Source organism: Mixophyes fleayi, chromosome 9 (genome assembly GCF_038048845.1).
Source record: "Mixophyes fleayi isolate aMixFle1 chromosome 9, aMixFle1.hap1, whole genome shotgun sequence".
NCBI lineage: Eukaryota > Metazoa > Chordata > Amphibia > Anura > Limnodynastidae > Mixophyes > Mixophyes fleayi.
In genome coordinates this window covers 84,756,546-84,778,280 of record NC_134410.1, presented here as the reverse complement: position 1 = coordinate 84,778,280, position 21,735 = coordinate 84,756,546, and the positions used below count along the sequence as shown (strand labels likewise).

The 21,735-nt window shown below is 40.0% G+C and overlaps 1 protein-coding gene across 3 annotated transcripts in view; it reads left to right on the top strand.

Annotated features, from left to right (window-relative positions):
• FRMPD3 (FERM and PDZ domain containing 3) overlaps positions 1 to 21,735 on the top strand; it is a 735,664-nt gene that overhangs the window by 454,327 nt on the left and 259,602 nt on the right. For all 3 annotated transcript variants that reach the window (XM_075184613.1, XM_075184611.1, XM_075184612.1), the window contains one exon: positions 15,093 to 15,212. In XM_075184613.1, the coding sequence (XP_075040714.1) occupies positions 15,093 to 15,212 (120 nt within the window). The remainder of the gene's footprint in view (positions 1 to 15,092; positions 15,213 to 21,735) is intronic.

The window sequence follows — 21,735 nt, the reverse complement described above, 5'->3', positions numbered from 1 at the left end:
CTCTTCCCGTACAGTGATGTTAAGGTCAGGCTTCACAACCACCAACACCATTGGACTCGTCTTGGGGATTTGTGATGTCATCTGTTTAGAAGGCAGAGTTCTTTGCTATTTTGTTGTTGTTGCTGACAGCATAACTCTCTTAAATTTTTTGTAGGGGGGGGGAGGAGGGCTTAGATCCTTGGGTGAAGCTGGACCACTAGTCATGAACACGGGCCAGGGCCTAAGCTGTTCCTTGCCACTACGTGTCGTAAATGGCATATTGCCAACTTTACGTTTCTCCTCAGCTGATTTTAAGTTTCTCTTTTTGCTACTTTTTGAGAACTTGGGCTTTTTGGATTTTACATGCCCTGTACTAGGAGATTGGGCATCGGGCTTGGAAGATGACGTTATTGGCATTTCATCGTCTATGTCATGACTAGTGGCAGCAGCTTCAGCATTAGGAGGAAGTGGGTCTTGATCTTTCCCTACTTTATCCTCCAAATTTTTGCTCTCCATTATATGTAGCACAAGATACTGCAGAATGTGTGAACTTGGTAATATTGCAGTACCAATGGGCTTATACTGCAGGATTGGTTTTGCAAATTTTGTTGTAATTAAAAAAAAAATTAATTCGTTTTTTGTATATTTTTTTATTAACTTTTTTTTAATTTTTTAAACACTTGGGAATATTGGGGAAATAACTATGCCCTTAGAAGCACAGAGCACAGGACACCGGACCACTGGACTGAACAGGACACCGCACACAGGACCCAGCAGCACCACTGAACTCAAAATTGACAGACCACAGGTCACAGCACCACTGGACTGATACTGCAGAATGTGTGAACTTTGTAATATTGCAGCAGTACCACTGGACTTTTACTGCTGAATGTGTGAACTTGGTAATATTGCAGTACCAATGGGCTTATACTGCAGGATTGGTTTGGCAAATTTTGTTGTAATTAAAAAAAAAATTAATTCGTTTTTTGTATATTTTTTTTATTAACTTTTTTTTAATTTTTTAAACACTTGGGAATATTGGGGAAATAACTATGCCCTTAGAAGCACAGAGCACGGGACACAGGACCACTGGACTGAACAGGACACAGCACACAGGACCCAGCAGCACCACTGAACTCAAAATTGACAGAGCACAGCACACAGCACCACTGGACTGATACTGCAGAACACAGCACAGGACAGCACAGAACTAAACAGCACAGCACGAGATCTACCAGAACAGAGGACCACCTAACACACCCTCCCTCTACCCTGATCAATGCCCGAGTGAAGATGGCGACGACTAGCGGGGAATTTATAGGATCCGAGTATCGCGAGATCCGACAGCGGGATTATGACTCAGAGCCTCGGTTTCAGGTTTTCATTTGGCGCCAATACCCGGATCTGTCTCGGATCCGACTCGGATCGGCAACGTTCGGGTGGGCTTGGATTCAGGAAATCCGAGTGCGCTCATCTCTAATTTTTTACTTGTATCTAACTCTTCACTTTCAATCTGTTATTACCTATAAACTGATTAAGAAACTTGCCTTGTTATACCATTGTTCATGAGATATGGAGGACAACAACTGTCAGAAAGTGTTGGCCCATACAAGACATCAGTCTGGTTGTTACTGTTTATATTACTTTTTAGAATGTTACCTTCAAAGTGGTCCTTTGATAACTCCTCAAATAGAGTTCTAACTACATATGTTAAACTTAATGGTTTATACTTTCCAAGCAGAGAATGGAATGCCTTTTGAATATGCAGTAGGTAACATAATTGCTTGCTTTGGGTTAGCTCACAGTAAGTTTTGCTCTCAATTTAGTAAGTATATGAATATATGTGACCAATTATAGCGAATCTCACTGTTTAGAATTACGACCATCCTATTAGCGGAAGCACATTTAAAGTGGTGGATGACTTACAATATATTTACAAATATATTGAAATGAGACTTCTGCATTTCTTTAATACTATAGAAGCAGTTTTATTTAATATTTTCCCTTATTAATAAAGAGCTGACATATTACACTGTGCAATAGATTGGGAGGATAATGAAACAAACAAATTGCATACTATCACATGAAACAGAAGATAAAGATACCCATTCCCTTAATTAATAGAGTGGATACCTGGGAATGAAAGCTCCTGAGCATAAGAATCTAAAGCAAAGAAGGTAGACTTCTCTCAAGAAGCAGAAAAAGAGTTTTATAATATCATGTCATTTGCTTACAGGCCATTGTCGAAGTGGGCTGGTATACGGTGGTATGCCATACCGCCATTTCTATTACTGCTTTCATTAAAAAACTATGAAATTTCAATCATTTACATATTTCATACCTCCACTTCTAAATTTCCACTTCAACCAGTGCTTACAGGGAGAACAAAGTCATTATTTACCATAAAGCACCGCAATGACTTTGCTTAAAGGCCTAATTCATCAAGGCACTCATTCTGAGCGCACCCTGCGTTTAGTATTAAATGCACGCATTAAGGCTTTGTGCACTCCCAAATTTATCAAGACATGAATCTCAAGATATGCGTGCTGTTGAAATCCAGGGCAGGTCTGCTGTGCTCTACTACCCAAGACGCTGCGGGATGCATCCAATAACTATGTGGATTATAAATTCGCAAAAGAAAAAAAAAATAGAAAGATTAAAAGATAAAAAACTTATTGCATTAATGTCATCTGTTAATAATATAGGCATTAATGATAAAAACATTTTTAAAAAGTATTTCTATTTTTACATTTTTTTTCTCTCAAGAAAATACATTTTAGGAAGTTGTTAATAAAATAAATTTTTACAGTTGCTCATGATTGTAAACACATGTTATAGCATGTATACAAGACTGTCATCACTACTGATCAGGACTTAGATTAGCCCTTTATCTGGAGCAAGAGATAAGGCAGAAAAACAAGTAAGTTTACAATGGCCAGAGCTGGATTTGGACGTGGCTCTGTGCACTTGAGTTTGGCATGCCCCTTCTGTAAATTGACTATGGCAAAATGCCCCAGACAGGGGTATGCACAGAGTGATTTTGCCTACAGCACACTCAAAATCAGCAGTAACATTCCTTAAATGCTGAGCACTGATATTAGTAAATAACTGATATCAGTAGTTATACATGGATAATCTCAGTTTGGTCTGAATATTTTAGTAGTTTTTTGCTAAAATTATTATGTTTCACTTGGAAAGGAAGTGGGCCTGGTCCTTTTTGGGTTTAGGTATCAACTAGAGATGTTCAGTGGCCCCTATGTTTTGGTTTTGGTTTTGCATCTGTATTAACTTCGTGTTTTGGCTTTCGCAAAAACTGCCCTCACGTGTTTTAGTTTTGGATCTGTATTTTTTTGAAAAATTGCTAAAATATGCAAAAATCACATAATTTGGCTCCTATATTATTATTAGGGATGTTCACTTGACCCCCGTGTTTTGGTTTTGGATCTGTATTAACTTCGTGTTTTGGTTTTGGTTTTGAAAAAACTGCCCTCATGTGTTTTGGTTTTGGATCTGTATTTAAAAAAAAAATTGCTAAAAAATGCTAAGATCACATATTGTGTCTCCTTTTTGTCCCTACATTATTATTAACCTCAATAACATTAATTTCCAGTCATTTGTTGTCAAGTGACAAGAACACTGTTACCCCTCCTGTTTCTGTATGAGCAATGGCACTGGAGACTGGAGAGTGACAAGAACACTGCTACCCCTGGTTCTGTGTGAGCAATGGCACTGGATCTCCTGGGGAGGGAGGTAATTATGTAATCCAAAACCCTTGATTCAGATTCTAAGAAGTGGAAAAATACTGAGCCGGCTTGTCTCAGTACCTGGATTAGAAATGTTGAAGGGGGTTCAGTTTTCGGAAAACCGAGCCTGAGCATCTCTAATTATTAATAACCTCAATAACACTAATTTCCAGTCATTTACACTCAATTTTGACCACCTCACTGGTCACAATATTTTCATCCACTTTCAGCCAAAATCTGCAGCGAGCTGGCTGGATAATAAGCAACTGAGCAACAGCACAAACACACGGCAGTTCATAGCACATCTAGCAAACATTGCACACAACAGAGGCAAAAAAGAAAATGGTGCAAAATGGAATTGTCCTTGCGCCCTACTACCCGTATGTTAAAAAGGTTTAACAAACTCTAACAGAAACAGGAGGGGTAGCAGGTACAGTTTAACAAACCAAGCACTTTAGTGACAAGGAGTGGCACTTTTGTGGCTGAAGTGCTTAGTTTGTTTTGGCCCCCAAAAAACAAGCTAGCAATGGGCTTCTAATCGCAAGAGCAATGGCACAAAAACGGCAGTTTATATCACATGTGTTAGCAGCCGTGGCAGATGAGGGCACCGCCGCGACTCTCTTCCTCCTGTTGGTGGCTTACCGGCTGTCTCCATGACCACCGGGAAGTCACTCCCGGCTCCCTTGTCCTGGTTGCCTAGGCAACAAAACGGACGCTTAAGGTTCCCTGCTGCCGTGCCCGGACAGCTGTCAAACAGGTCTGTTTAGGCTCAGCCATCCTTGGCTAATTAGATTATTATGTGGCAGTCTAACTAATTATGCAGCTGGGCACTGCATCTTCATTGGTCGCCGGTGCTATTAATTATTTAGGCAGGTTCTGGGGATACTTTCAGGGCTTTGTCCTGATTGGCTCTTAGTACTATTTAAGGCAGTGAGGACTGAGCCTTAATGCCGGTTATAGCGTTCTGTTCCAGTTTGCTACCTGCTTCTGTGCTGTGTTGGTGTTAAACCTTGGATTGCTTTTCCTGTGTATGACCTCTTCCTGTTTCCTGGACTCTGAACCTTTGCCTGTTGCCCTGACCTTACTGCCTGTACCCGGACTCTGAACATTTGCCTGAGGCCCTGACATTCTGTCCCGTTTTATAAATAGTTGGGTCAAAATAACATAATACGTATTTAGGTCAGGACAGAAATACTTAGTAAGTTGTTTGCAAAAATAATCCAAATAAATGCAAGGAAAAGAATATTTTTATATATTTTTTTCATTTATATTTCTGTCAAATTTTTTTTTACAGATAATATTCAGAGGAATAAGATCAAACAAAATCTTCATGCTGCCTCTGGCCCTTTTCATCCTCACTCTGCCCCCTCCTTCATTTTTTTGACCCTCCATTGCTGTCTCCTTTTACTATTTCCTCTCCGGTTCATTATTTACAATACTTGGCCTTCTTTCTTCTGTTTATTCGGTCTTTTCTACTGTCTTCTTACCAATCCAGCAGCGCCCGGGACCCAGCATCTTCATCTCTCCTGCTGCTTCTCACTGAATATGTCGGGCGTGATGACGTCACACCCGACATTCAGTGAGAAGCGAGGAGGGAGGAAGATGCTGGGTCCCGTGCGCCACCGGATTGGTAAGTTGTTTTTTTTTTCCTGGCCATGGCACCCCTGTGACAGCGCCGTGGCACCCCTGGGAGCCGCGGCACACACTTTGGGAACGCTGCCCTAGGCCCAGGCCTAGCGCATATGGCCATTCCAAAATTCTAGGTAGCTACCTTAGGTCTTCAAATGCAACTTTTACAAGACTGTGTTGAATAAATATTGTTTTATTAATTATAGCTGTCCTCAAACACTTACAAATTTGTGCACATGCAACTGTAAAAAATATACTGTAACTCATAGCAACCAATGATTCGCATCCAACTTTCCCCTTGTTACTAAGCATCCTTTTATTTTTTTTGCATAAAGTCACAGTTGTCGCAAATAATAAAATGAGTGCACTCCCATTTTTTTTTTTTACCAAGCAATTAAGCTCTTTTCTTTAACACATGTGCCTCTTATATACTTTCAATGCACCCACAAGACAAACCATTTGGCAATTATTTTTATTTTAGCAGCAATAAGTAAATAGATGTAAATCATACTAAAATCTCAGACCATTGTCAGCACATTATTTTAAAGTTATGTTATAAAATTTGAGAGGAAAGAGTTGGGGGGGGTGTAAAATGGGAGCAGAGCGCTTATCCAGTTATATAGCAGAAATAATAAAAAACACAGAAAGAGAGCTAAAGGATAGTCTATGTGTGTTGTTGAATGGGTCATTTTGGATTCTTAAAAAATTAAAGGTGGTAATGTTAGGGTGGGTATTGTAAATGTTATTGCCATTGTCAATGTTATGTGAAAGGTCAAACTGATGGACATTAAGAAATAGTTACAGAGTAGGAGGAATAGGGGAAACAAATGTACACCAGGGTTCCCAAATAGGGTCATATTTATCTATTCCTGTAGTTGATAGCTCATAAGTGATTGGCTTCAAGAGGGCAATGTACCAAATTTTGTTCTTTATGTGCTGGAGAAGAAATACGTTTATTAGTCGTTGTTCCTAAACCAGGAACAGGTAGGCACAGCAAGGCATTTCAAGGAGAAAGACTACATTTAATGTCCAAAATCTGCTCAGTCAGGCTATGAATGTCCTTCCAAAATGTTGAAATCTTCAGACAATGCCACCAGATATGGACAAAGTCATCTCTGATCCCACATCCCCTCTAGCAAAATATCATGCTTTAATCGGGGTCTCCTACCTCCTCAGACAAAGTCGCGTATCATACACTGAAGACTATCAAGGAATCTCTGAGGAATTACAATAGGGAGTGCTTGCATAATGTAGAAAACTTTAGGGAGAACATTCATTTTTATAATATTCATTTTGCTCATCCACGAGAATTTGGAAGATGACCAAATTGCCAGGTTCCTTTTAATTTTAGATATAAGAGGTGGGAAATTCAGTTGGAATAGTTGGTCGTTAGACCTAGAGATAGATACCCCAAGGTAGCGAATGTGTAAAGGTTTATCATTTGCTCTGGCGCCAAAATATTGAGTGCATTTGACTTAGAGAAGTTTATTTTAAAGTTGGAAAGTGTACCAAATTTGGAAAATTCTAACATCAGGTTGGGTAATGATATGATGGGGTTTGTGATAATCGCTAATAGATCATCAGCAAATAAAGCCAGCCGATAATTTTCCTTGCCAACCTGGAGACCTGTGATGTTTGGGTTAGCTTGAATCGCCCTGGCCAATGCCTCCATGCACAGGACAAATATCAGTGGGGATAGTGGACAGCCTTGACGGGTTCCATTAAAGATGGTGAAGGGGTCAGATAGGGTGCCGTTTTCCCTAACTTTGGCAGTAGGAAATCTATATAAGGCCATAATTTTTTGAAAGCAAGAGGGGCCCATGCCCATATGAAGTAGCACCCCCTTCATAAAACCCCAAACCACCCTGTCGAATTCTCGGCATCAGTTGACAGGAGGATTGTGGGTAGATTAACAGAGGAGGCATAGTGTATTAGATCAACAATTTTGGTAGTGTTGTCTTTTGCTTCTCTACATGGGATAAATCCCACCTGGCCATTTGTGACCAAATCAGGAAGAAGAATCTTTAGTCTATTAGAAATAACTTGCGTAAAGTTTAATATCTATGTTCAAAAGGGAAATTGGGTGGTAGCTAGGGCATAATGTCGGGTCCTTTCCCTCTTTATGGATAACTGTTATATGTGCCTCTAGTGACTGAGGTGAGAATCCCTTTGTGTCTGAAACTTCCTTGTGTTTTATTAATCTACTAATTGACAATATTGAAAAAAAAATTAAAAGCCTCATAGGGATAATGTAGTGCAACAAAATATGCCTGAAACATACGTTACCCACACAAGAAAGATGAACAACACTGCAGCCCTAAATCCTGGTGTCACAGTGTATTCACTTACTTTTACACTAATGCTGTGCATTGGAACCTTAATCCATCCATGGGGATTATGAAAAGATGGTCAGTAAAAGATGTTCCTATACACCAATGTGGATGTTACAGTAAATCTGCTGTACTGCTACAGTGTGTGGCATGATCACAAACTGCGTTGACCTGATGCAGACACAGCTCCAAGTTCTGGAAAGCTAGCAAAGCATCTTGGGACTGCGTCTCCGTTTAAAACCAGTGATCATGAGTTTTAAATGGAGAAGCAATTGCTTATCCTTAATTGGGTAATTGTGGAAATGGATGGTTTCCTCATAGCTTAATTGGTTCCATAATTGGATAATAAAGTAAATAAATGCTTTTCTCACAAATTGTTTCATTATTATAGTAATGGCTTATATGTGTCATTATTATAGTAAATGCAAATATTTTGAGCATATAACATGCTTTGAATTGATGTATGCCATCAGCTTCCCAGATAAACTTATAGAACTGTATAAGGCAGTGGTTCCCAAACTTTCTCAGTTCGAGGCACCCATAGGGTCACCATAATTTTTCCAAGGCACCCCTAAGCCAAAATGATTACCGGTTAGTCCCATTTTTTAAGTAGTTGGGTCAAAATAACGTAAGATGTATTTAGGCCCCTTCACCATCATATTGTGCCCATTCATCATATCCCCTTTCACCATCTCACACTCTGTGTCCCTCTCTTCATCATCTCACACTCTGTCCCCCTCTTCATCAGCTCACACTCTGTGTCGCCCTCTTCATCAGCTCTCACTCTGTCCCCCTCTTCATCAGCATCTCACTCTGTCCCTCTCTTCATCAGCATCTCACTCTGTCCCCCCTTCATCAGTATCTCATTCTGCCCCCCCCATCAGCAGCATCTCACTCTGTCCCCGCCTTCAGCAGCAACTCACTCTGCACCACTTCAGAAGCATCCCATTCTGCCCCCCCTTCAGCAGCATCTCTCTGACCCCCCCCTTCAGCAGCATCTCTCTCCGCCCCCCTCTTCAGCAGCATCTCTCTCTGTCCCCTCCCTTCAGCAGCATCTCTCTCTGTCCCCCCCTTCAGCAGCATCTCTCTCTGTCCCCCCTTCGGCAGCATCTCTCTCTGTCCCCCCTTCAGCATCTCACACTCTGTTCTCCTTGACTCTCTGTTCCTTTACTTACCTTCTTTCCTCATTTTCTGCTGTCTTCTTTCCTGATGTCCTCTGCTGCTGCTCCTCATTGACACTGTCAGACGTGATGACGTCACGCCCGGCAGTCAGTGAAAACAACAGTGAGCAGTGAGGGGGACGATCCGGCGCTGGATTGGCAAGTTCTTCTTCTTTTTTTTTTTCTTTTTTTACTTCTTCTTTTACAAGGGCTGCTGCGACACCCCTGTGACAGCGCTGCTGCACCCCAGGGAGCCGCAGCGCACACTTTGGGAACCGCTGAACTACCTAATTGTACTGTCCACCATGTAAATTGGCATCCTAGTAATATTGTTGACATGTGAATTCTCGACTGTTATACAAGCTGATAGACCAAGGCCTAAATGTCAAACAGTGCAAGATGGAATTGTCCTTGGAATTATGTTAAAATGGACATGTACAATTTAATAAACCAAGCTCTTCAGCGACATGGATTGCCACTTTTGTGGCTGAAGTGCTTGGTTTGTTTGGGCCCCCCAAAACAAGCTAACAATGGGCTTAAGACAGCTAACAGTACAGTCAATGAACTGTTAGACTGCAGGAAGAGGCTGGTTAGAGCAATGGCACAAACACACAACAGTTTATATCACATCTCGGAAACATTAATAATGGATATTGGATGCAGATCTAATACTAGCATAGTCGCCATTGCGTCTGTGAACCGCTTTGCGACTGGGTGACAGCTTTCATACTTCCTTCTTCTTGCAAACGATTTTTTAACAGTCAATTGCTGTAAACTACTAGTAGTCTTCTTCTTGGTCTGCTTATGGGATGAAGAACCACCCCCAGTGGCAGCAGCAGCAGGGGGCCTAATGCTCAATAATTTTTCAGAGGAATGCTGGATAGGGGTGGAGTAATCTAGCCTTAGCAACTTGGTTGCAGGATTAACTCTGATCACTAGTAGGAATATTGATTAGGAAGGTGTTGTCGGTGTAGATTGCAGGTGCTGGGATCTAGGTGAAAGAAGGGAGCTAGCTGATGCTGGACTGATTGTTGTTATTTTTTTAGCATAAGTTCCCCAAAGCTTCCAATGAATGCTCTTCAAATGGCATAAAATGGATGAGGTTCCTAGATGGTTAAGGTCCCTACGTCTACTGACTGTGGCTTTACAAATGCTACAAATGGCTAGACAACTGTTGTCAGGATATGTGTAAAAATAATTCCACACATAAGAGGTGGATTTTTTGGTCTTATGCCCAGGCATGACAATGGCCTTCTTCTTATCACTGGCATGTACTGCTTCCACTGGTGCAGGACTTACACAAACAACATCATCATTATCAACATCCTAATTAGCTCCATCGTCAATTACACAAATATCCCCCCTCATCCTGTTGCAAATCCAAAGTGGCATCCTCGGTTTCTCTATCACCACCAGCTACACTTGGGCTGCTCATCCACAATTTTGCAGAAATGGTGAAAGGAGGCTTCTTTATAAGCACAGTATCAGAAAGGTCAGGCTTAGACTTAGCACTCATGAATAGACTCTCCTCAGGGATTTGTGTAACTTCTGAACATACAGTGTCTTCTACTGCCTTACTGGTTCTTTCCAGTTTGACTTTTACACATAAACTTTTTCTGTGTGAGCAGTGGGGCTGTACAAATGCACTGGAGACTGCCAAGAATGCTGCTACCCCTCCTGTGTCTGTCTGAGAAAAGGCACTGGATCTCTAGGGAAGGAAGTACTTACAGAATCCAAAACCCGCGAGATCCGACGGCGCGATGATGAAGTTTTGTCTCGATTTTTATTTCAGAGGAAGCGGGAAAGCACAGATCCGACTCAGCTCGGTACTCGGTACTTGGATTTGGGATGTTCAAGGGAGGGGGGTGGGCTAAGTTTTCGAAAAACTGAGCCTGAGCATCCCTAGTATCAACACAATGAGGCAATTTTTTTCTAAAAAATGAAGAGTATTCATAAACACAGAATATTAAACAATGGACAAAGTTTATCATCATATGGGGCAGGTTCAATTAGCCGCGTTGTTCTCCATAACAACACAGCCACTGGATTTGACAGAAATCTCACTGATTCTTTCTCTCGGCTCATAGAGCTGCAAGCTAAAATCAGCAGAGAAGTTACTGTAGTAACAGTAATAATGTGCCGCGGCTAATGGAATCTGCCCCTAAATGTGCCTATTCATTTACAATAGAAATTATTGGGACAATAACTGTAATTTTTTTATTGCTGCTTATGGGGGATATCAAAAATTAACTATGACCTTAATTTAGCAAATAAAATATTGCCTAGGCAGCTGAGTATTAATAAACATAATTTAAACTGTACTGCAGTGCTAAAAAGCTTTATTCCTACAATAAAATATTTTCAAATGCTTTTGTTCTGTTAACACTGTACCACTGTGATACTTTATAAATAGTGAGCCCTTTTGAAAGGTAGAATAATGTAATAACAAACCCTGCTGCATAGGGCTCATCACCTTTAATAAATAGGTATCCATAGGAGTCTTTCCTGTTAGGAGTTGAATAATTTCCTCCTTTGTGATGTAAACATTTAGGAGTGATGCTTCAAACTTACCTAAGTGAGGAAAAATTATCAAAATCTAAAAAAAGTTTTCATTTCCTGCAAATCATAAGTACCCTTCAAGAAATTGAAATTTAGAATAAATTAAAAAATATTAATCCCATTATCTAAGCATAAAATACAGAGTGTGTTGTATATATTAGAAATACCCAGGGACAATTAATCTATTTTTGGACAGCAATGCTATGAGTATACTATATTTGTTGCCCATTTTAAACATGCCTTTGGTAAAGGGAAGATCTATATGCACCAGCAACAATGCACTTGCTGCCAAGCCAGGAAAGTCAAGTCTCAGGGATCCAATATAGAACAATTTTCGGCCTGTGCTGCCTCCAGCTTAGCTGCATCTAAATCAGTAGCACGTTATTTATGGTAAGACTTAATTTGAGAAATGTAGGCACCCTGCACTACTGGCTCTTAATTAATATTGCATACATAATTAATTGTGAAATGTATGAGCTCAGATATAGATGGAAAAGGGATCAAGAGAAGAGACAAGAGCAAAAACATTTTAACCCAATTTTGTAGCCCCTGCCAGAACTATTTTCAACATTGTGTGATCGGAGATCTCAATGGGAAGATACCTATCTGCTACTATAAGCTGGTGGACATAGTTTATCCTAGATACTGTCCTATGAGACAATGAAGGACATTTCTGAATTTTTAAATTCAGAAATGTCTTAAAACGCGTGCGTTAGCCTGTCTAAGGATTGGCTGAAGACCATAATATTGAAGTGATATAATAATATTTCAGGATCTAGTATTGCTAATATAAACATAATATATGTTACTAACTATAATGGGGATTATATTGACAGACATAGTTACTGTAAACATTACAGAGGAATTTCATGATGCTTTTAACCTGTGGGTATTTTGACATACATTTAGGCTTATATTATGTGGCAATAATAAAGCACTGGTGCTACACACATATGCTGTTCTGCCCATAGCTTTACAAAAACTATATACAACCCCACACCTACTCTGCACCTTCACCCAATCAATGACGGTATAATACAAAACAAACAAATGAACCCAAATAGACATTCTTTTCTTTACATAAAAAACAAATATGTACTTCAATATTCTGGAGGTGTGTGAGAATGATTTGAGTGAACTAACAATGGAGAGGAAGTTGCTTACCTTTCCACATAGGTGAGCTAGTGCATATTGCAAGACGATCATTTTTAGTGACTGGTCTTTCCTGACTGTAAGCTGAGTTTCTCTATGGGAAATCCATTTAGTTCATCATGGATTCAGATCTACCTGAAGTATACGAAGGCAAAGAAATAAAAAAGATGAATTAATGCCTGAGTAAATAAAACATTGACATATTATATAGTACATTTTAGTAAGGCAAATATATAGCTGAGCTGCAGTCATGTAAAGCACGCAACCACATCTTAAAAAAGGTGCATTTATGCATGTGATAATTGGAATCTCCCACGTGTATGAAGTGTGTTTTTGATTTTGCAGATTCTTAGTGTTGCCTAATGTATCTGAAGTGATGCTGGAAGTTTTGAACCCTTTATAATTTTCTGAATTTCTGCGTAAATGTGAAATGTGTTCAAATCTTCATCTAAGTCAAACAAATAGATAAAGAGGACAATAAATAAATCAAATAACAAACAAAGGGATATACTTTTCCATTCATTTATTCATAAAAAAATCCAACATTAAATTTCTTTGTTGGAAAAAGTATGTGAACCTATACTTTCAGTAATTAATGTGAGCAGCAATGACTTCAATCAAAAATTTATGGTAAATGTTGATCAGTTCTGTACATTGGGTTGGAGGAATTTTGCACCATTTTCCTTATAGATCTTGTGAAGATACGTGTTTCCCAAATCACTCAGACATGGTATTAGAGGAAAAATAGAAGGATGATTTATTCTGCAGAACAGGATTAAATAACGATAGCAGGTCTAACAAGTGAGGAAATCAGTTCAAATAAATCCAATGAGATATATTCCACAGAGCATCATCTCTTGGCCAAAAGTTAGTCACACATGTGTCCAGCTCCCAGAGTAGCCTCTTTTATCACCTCCTAATCCCACCTTGGGAACTGCCTGCCCAGGGAAGTAGCAAAAGATCTCAATTGGTGGGCTGCTTAAACTATCCAGGCCCCTCCCCTACTTCCCCAGGTGTCTTCCATAAGGTGATCCCTGCTGGATCTGGCTCCTGGCTGGCTGTAGAGCTCACTAGTGGACAATAGGGAGCAAATAGAAATAACAATGGTAGCTTAATTCACTCAACTCCTGAGTGTTCCCTGTGGAGGTGGAATTTAACACCTGAAGTACTTTTCCAAAGAGATGTTATAGTTACATCACTGATACTTCCTGATAACAATATGGCTAAACAGTGCAATTCAGGAATGGAATAGATAAGGGGTTGCAACACCATACACCATGCCCGTTGCTTTACAGAACTGCTTTAACTAATGAGTGTTAGTGGGTTTTTTTTTGCATGAACACCCTGCTTCAGGTCTTGCCACAATATTGTTATTGGATTAAGGTCTGGTCTATTGCAAAACAAATTTTCTTCTGTTTTAACTATTTTTTGTAGACTGACTTGTGTGTTTAGCGTTCTTGTCTTGCTGCAAGACCCACCTTCGACTGAGCTTCAGTTCATTGAGGAATACTCTAGCTTCTCTTTTAGAATTTGGTGGTACAACCAGAATTCATAGTTCCATCAATGGAAGGAACTAGTCCTGTGACATAAAAACAGAAAAAGAGCCCTAAACCATAATACTGCCACCACCATGTTTCACAATTGGGATGAGGTTCTGATGTTATAATGCAATGGTATGTTTTCTCCAAATATAATCTTCTTGCTTAAGCCAAACAATTCTATTTTAGACTCATCTGTCCAAGGAACATTCTTCCAGTAGTCTTCTGGCTCATTCAGGTGGTTTAGCAAAAATAGGCAGCCATGTTTGTCTTGGAGAGTAGTGGCTTCCTCTGTGTTGTCATCCCACACACACTATTCTTGTTTAGTGTTTGCCTAATGGTGGACTCATTGAACACTGACAATAGTCAGTGCAGGTAAAGCCTGTAGAACCATTGATGTTATCCTGGGTTCTTTGTGATCTCCCGTAATATTATATGACCTTGCTTCTGAAGAGTGTAACAATGTTTTTGAATTTTAGCCATATGTACACAATTTACCATGACAATCATTTGGTGAAACCCAAAGTCTTTAGGAATCCTTTCCCAAATCATTTTCCTTTAGGAATCATTGTAACCTTTTCCAGGCTGATAAGCAGTGACAACCCTTTGTCTGAGGTCCTCAGAAATCTCCTTTGGTTGAGGTATGGCATGCGTTCATGTGTGGTGAAGACCAGTCTTTGGCAATGAAGGTAATTCAGGTTTATAGGGGGGTTAAAATAGGACAGAGCCACCCAAACTCATCACTGACTATCATTCGATTGACTGAAACTCTTGACTCATTACTATTTAATTCCAATTAAATTATAGTTCATTTTGATCAATATGTGAATGAATGAAGAAAATAAATGTGTGTTATTTGATTCAATGGGTTCTCCTTATCAATTTGTAGGACTTAGATGAAGATCTAAACACATTTAATATGAAGTGTTCACAAACTTGCAGCACTTTATACATACATTATTGTGCAGTGTGCACCTGTAATTATGGATTTGGTCTTCCTAGGTTGTACATCGAACTCACTATCAAGGTATGAGATGTTTGTTCCGAGTCTGCTTTTTTCCCAAAGATCCAGCTGATATTCTGCATTCCGATCCTGCTGCATTTGAATATCTATACATACAGGTAACTAAAAGGACATAAAAGTCACGTAGTTCATGCATTCAAATAATACATAAGAGTTTACAGAATGTGATTTTACATATATAGCTCTCATTATTTATTCTGTCTAAAATGTATGTAACTCAGAAATTATCATGTTCTTGTTTAGACCATGGTGATGTGTCACATCTAAAGTGAAGGCAGTCCATGCTACCACTATAGGGACCTGAAGCAAAGGAGGAATCCAGAGGTAGACATGTTCTTTTAAGGGCCACCTTAACCTGGCTACATAATGACTTAGTAAAGCAGAAATAAGCAATCAGATTCAATTATTAGCTTGGTAAAAAGGGTATTTTTGCCCTCTCAAGACAATCCATTCTAAAACTCTATATAATAATAATAATAATAATAATAATAATAATAATAATAATAATAATATTTAGCACTATTAACAGTGTTAGTGGCAATGCTCCTTTGCTAGATCTAGAACCTTGTTTAATATTTTATACAATTTGATTTATTATTTTATCCAATGATACTAAATGCCTTATTACAAATAAACTCTATATATTAAAGTTATAATGGGTAAAAACAGTAATTGGGTCTTGCTGATGGCTGGGTTCTATTTACAATCCCAGGTATTAATACCACTGGACTTTGGGCGATCTTTGTTTTTCTCTGCTTTATTTGTTGAATTTATTGGCTTAATATTTGTGCAAAGATTTATGTAATGAATAACAAAGAAAAATTAAATCCCTGATGTTTTGGTGGCATACAAGGAATGCCATTGCCTCAATGTCCCTATCACTGTGTGGTGACTTCATAAACAACATGCAGTGAACCAGGGAGTCTCACTTACACCATATAGATGTAAATACAGTTATATTTCCTTTATGCTTATTTGGAATTTAGCAACAATCCTGCTGCTTACATTCACTATGAACTAGTAACTATTTTGAGGGACATTATGGTAATTTGATAGATATTAGAGTTATTGTTTGGCACACAGCAGTGATAATGTGGACTCTGTGGGCCTCATTTACTAAATGTAAGATGGCTAAGGGGCAGCGCAATATATTCTTTGCCGGTACCAAGAACCTTGTTTTGTGAAAGTACACCTAAATTTTCAAGTGCATAGGAGCAGACGTTTACACTGGCCGATGGAAGTAGTTGGCCAAATCAAAAGGGTTTCTTTCAAAGTATGAAGTAGATACACTGGTGTGCCTAACTTGAGGAGCAGTGTAAAAAAAAGAGTGAGATTATTAAAACTGAGATAAAATATGGAGAAAAGTGCTGGAGAGTGTACATATTTAGGGGTTTCCTTGCCATGCAAAAAGAAATGCAGCCTTTCCCACTCTACAAAACAGCAATGGAGATCCTATATTTTTAATTGGATGCATAAACGATGAAGCTAATTTCCAGGTGCCCTTTGCCAATGTCTCTTCAATCTCATAATACATTTGGACCAAACATGAGTTTGAACCAAGCACTATTTGAGTATAAAAACAAAAAAAATGTTATTTAATGAAATGGTTGCTCTTAAGTAGAGATGCTCACTGACCCCCTTGTTTTAGTTTTGGTTTTGGTTTTGGATCTGGATTACCGTCGTGTTTTGGTTTTGGTTTTGCCAAACCGCCCTTGCGTGTTCTGGTTTTGGTTTGCAATTTTCTATAACAATCAATGTTTTTGGACATACAATAACCTAATTTAGTGCTCCACCTGTTTCTTGGATAAGTAAGGTAATTCTAAAGCTAATAAATTAGGAAGAAAACAGTTTAATCCCTGGTAGGCCGTCCTTAATTCTGCACACAAACCTGATTGTCTTCCTCTCCTAGCCTATTGACAATGCAGCCATCGTCTTTGGGTGTATATTACACCCTACACTTATAGTTAAATATATAAAGAAATGGAGAAAGCCAGTTTGGTTTCTGTCTCTCTAGGCCCCCCTCCACTTGTAGAAAATATTTAAAAATTCAGCCGTTATAAACTGTACAATATTAATTGAAATGGAGAAAGCCAGTTTGATTTCTGTCTCTCTAGACCCCCCTCCACTTGTATAAAATACCCAAAAATTCAGCCGTTATAGACTGTACAATATTAGGAGAAATGGACAAAGACAGTTTGGGGTCACTCTGTGTATGACACCCTACCCTTAAGGGGAAATTGCCTAAACAACAGCCTTTCAAGACGGTAGGTGATATGGAAATGCCCCAAGTCCCTATCCTCTTTGGGTGTAGATTGCACCCTACACTTAAATAGAAAGTTTTAAAAAGATGTTATCGTCATCATCTTCAGCTTCATCCTCACCCTCATCAGTGTGTACGTCATCATCACAGACTATCAATTCATCGCCGCTTGAATCCGCCATTAGAGAACAGTCAGTGCTTGGATGTTTGGATGGTGAAGGCCTTCCTCGTGGAAGATGTAGTTCATTTTTATAAACATCATTTTCTCAACATTTTTGGGAAGTAACCTTCTACGGCAATCACTGACTAAGTTCCCTGCTGTGCTGAACACTCGTTCAGAGTACACACTGGAGGGTGGGCAGCTTAAGTGTTGCAAAGCAAGTTTGTACATGGGTTTCCAAATTGCCTGCTTTTCTTCCCAGTAAGGAAAGGGACTGTCTGACATTTCCATATCAATTACCTCTTGAAAATAATCCTCCACCATGCTTTGCATGTTAATACTCATATTGGATGGAGTTATGGGCAAGGTCACACATTTTTTAAAAAAATCCTTCAAACCAGCCCATGGGGTAAATGTATGAACATGCGGGTTCTTCAACACCCGCATGTTCGGCGATTAAATTTCAAGCGGCGCTGCATTGTAAAGGGAAACTTCCCTTTACAATGCAGCGTCGCTTGAAATTTAATCGCCGAACACGCTGAATACGCGGGTGTTGAAGAACCCGCATGTTCATACATTTACCCCCAGATGTTAAAGTGTTCTGGTCTGTCCTCTGCGTCCTCCCTGCTTCTTTTTTGAAAATTCTATTTTTTTCGAGCAGCAGCTGCTTGAGAAACTGAAGGAGGACATGTTGTCAAGCCAAGGCCCAGTTCAGCGGGCAACTTGCTGAGCAATAGCTCCTTGCAAAAGTTCACATCTTGTTCATTTTGAAGCAAAGACTCAATGTAGGTCTTAAACCTTGGATCAAGCACAGTGGCCAAAACGTACTGATCCGAGTTCAAGATCTTAATAACTCGAGGATCATTGTGAAGCGAATTAAGTACTTGATCGACAAGGCCAACATACTTTGCGGAATTGCTTGCTTTCATCTCCTCCTTCAGTTTCTCAAGATGCTTTTCATATAGTCTAATTAAAGGGATGAATTGGCTCAAACTAGCAGAGTCTGCACTCACTTCACACGTCACAACTTCAAATGGTTTCAGCACCTTGCACAGCACTAAAAGGATTCCCCACTGTGCAAGAGTGAAATACATGCCCCCTCCTTTCCCAATGTCATGGCTTGTGCGATACGCTTGGATGGCTTTGCGCTGTTCCTCCATCCTCTGAAGCATGTACAGCGTGAAATTCCACCTAGTTACCACCTCTTGCTTAAGTTGGTGGCAGGGCAAGTTAAACTGCTCTTGGAGCTGCTGCAGTCTCCTACATGCTGTGGCCAAATGCCTGAAATGGCCTGAAATTTTACGGGCCACCGAAAGAATCTCCTGCACCTCATGGTTATTTCGTAGGAATCTCTGCACCACCAAGTTGATGGTGTGAGCAAAACAGGGAATGTGATGGAAATCACCCAGCTGTAATGCTCGCACAATATTGTTTGCGTTATCAGAAATGACATATCCTGGGGAGAGTCCAAGTGGTATAAGCCATGTATCAATCACATCTCTCAGTTTGCGTAACAAATTGTCAGCTGTATGCCTGTTAGTGAAGCCGGTGATAAAAAGAGTGGCCTGCCTGTGACAAATGTTACGTAGTGGTGTACATGCTGCTGCTGTTCCTACTGGTGAAGGTGAATGACCAACCCAGTGGGCTGTCACAGTCATATAGTCTTTGGTTTGACCACTTCCACTTGTCCACATATCTGTGGTTAAGTGAACAGTGGGCAGAATGGCATTTTTCAGTGCAATCTCTACATTTATACACACTTTTTGGTAAAGTTGTGGAATAGCTGTACGGGAAAAATGGTGTCGCGATGGAATTCTGTAGCGCGGACACAAAACCTCAATTAACTGTGAAAACCAGCTGCGTTTATTGTGGATATTGGACACAGATCTAACACTAACATGGCAGCCATGGCGTCTGTGATTCGCTTGGTGACTGGGTGACTGCTGTCATATTTGCTTCCCCTAGCAAATGATTGTTTCACAGTTAATTGTTGAAATGTAGGACTGCTCTTTTTCTTGACCTTCCTCTGGGCTGACGATTCACCCCCAGCAGCAGCAACAGCAGCAGCAGTGGGACTAACGCTTTCTTCAGAGGAATTAACAATAGTGCAGGAGTCATCCAGCCTTAATAAGTGGGATGCAGGACTAACTCCGAGCGCTACTGAGGATATTGATGAGGATGGTGTGGTGGGTATATTTTGTAGCCGTCGGGATATCGGTAACCGGAGGATCTTAGCTGATGATGGAGTCCTTGTAATTTTTTTGGAAGAACTTTCAGCTTTTCCCAACATTTTGCCATGAACTCTCGTCAAATGGCGTAACATAGACGAGGTTCCAAGTTGGTTAAGGTCCCTCCCTCAACTGACTGTGGCTTAACATACACTACAAATGGCTATACAATTGTTGTCTGGATTGGGGTAGAAATAATTCCACACATAAGAAGTGGATTTTTTTGTTTTATGGCCAGGCATGACAATGGCCTTTTTCTTGTCGCGTGCCAGAACTGCTGCCACTGGTGCAGGACTTACACAAACAACCTCATCCTCATCAACATACTCATTAATGCCCTCGTTGCCTACACAAAGATTTGTGTAGGCAACGAGGGCGTTAATGAGGATGTTGATGAGGATGAGTTTGTTTGTGTAAGTCCTGCACCAGTGTCAGCAGTCCTGCACCAGTGGCCCCCTCATTCTCCTCTAATACTAAAGTTGCATCCTTAATTTGTGTTTCACTGGCTACACTCGGGATGTTCAGGCACACATCAGCAGAACTGCTGAAAGGCCGCTTCTTTATAGGTACACTAACAGAATGCTCATGATTAGACATACCACTGTTGAATGGACTCTCCACAGGGATTGTTGTCATTTCTGATTCAGAGCAAACATTATCCTCTATTGCCTTACTGTTATCGTGCAGCTCGGCTTTGACGCGTAACAGTAGTTGTGCAAATTACTTGGTCTTGCTTAGTTACGAGTGACCGTACAAGAAGAAGGCTCGGTAACTGTTTTGGATCTGCCACTAATTGTGGAAGGTGAAGGCCTCATTCTTTCTTTGCCACTGCGTGTGTAGAATGGCATGTTGGCAATTTTTTTTTTATCGGCACTTAACTTTTCCTCAGTTACACTTCTTTTTCGCTTCAACACGGTACATTTTTTTTTGGTGTGTGTTTTTTAACCGGCTTTAAAAAGACTATGTACTTTGACATCGCCTTTCCCAGATGATGTACTGGGAACTCTACCATCAGGACGGGTGACAGAACCGGGTTGCTGATTCTGCTCATATGTGGACTGCTTTGAATCCATTTTAATGAGGCCAAAGCACTTGTAGTGCCAAAATTGTATTAGATAGATACTGCTAACAGATATGACTTTTGACAGCCAGAAAAATTTGTGTTTTTACACTGGGGAATTTGGGAGACCCCAAAAGCACCTGTAGTGCTAAATATTGTTTTAGATACTGCTGGCAAATATGAATTTTGACAGCCAGAAAAATTACTGCAAAACACTGTGGAATATGGGAGACCCCAAAAGCACTTGGAGTACTAAATATTGTTTTAGATACTGCTGACAAATATGACTTTTGACAGTCAGAAAAATTACAGTAAAACACTAGGGAATATGGAACACCCCAAAAGCACTTGGAGTGCTAAAATATATTTTTTTTATACTGCTGACAAATATGACTTTTGACAGCCAGAAAAATTATAGTAAAACACTGGGGAATATGGGACACCCCAAAAGCACTTGGAGTGCCAGAAATTGAAAAAAACCCCTCCTCTATCCTCCTCTTACTGCTGTAATAATTGGTATTAATATTAGAATTGTATAGAATAGAAACAATAATGTGTCCAATTATTGCTCTCTCCCTGCGCTGATATAGCCTGTGACCTAACCCTGCTCTCTCCCTCTGTCAAATGGCGATGGATTGCTGTGGAGGCTGGTATTTATGCTTTTCAAATCTCGCAAGAACCGAGCTCAGAAATACGAATACGTCACAAGAACGTTTTGCCTCGATTTCGATTCCGATTGGGCGGGAGAGTACCGAGCCTGCTCAGCTTAGTACTCGGATAGGCGAAATTCGGATGGATTCGGATCTCGGGGAACCGAGCCCACCCATCTCTAGTGTAAACCAAGTCCCAATAAATTTGTATTCAAAGTCCGGCTTGTAAATGTCCAAAATTAATTTGTAATTCCAATAGTCCA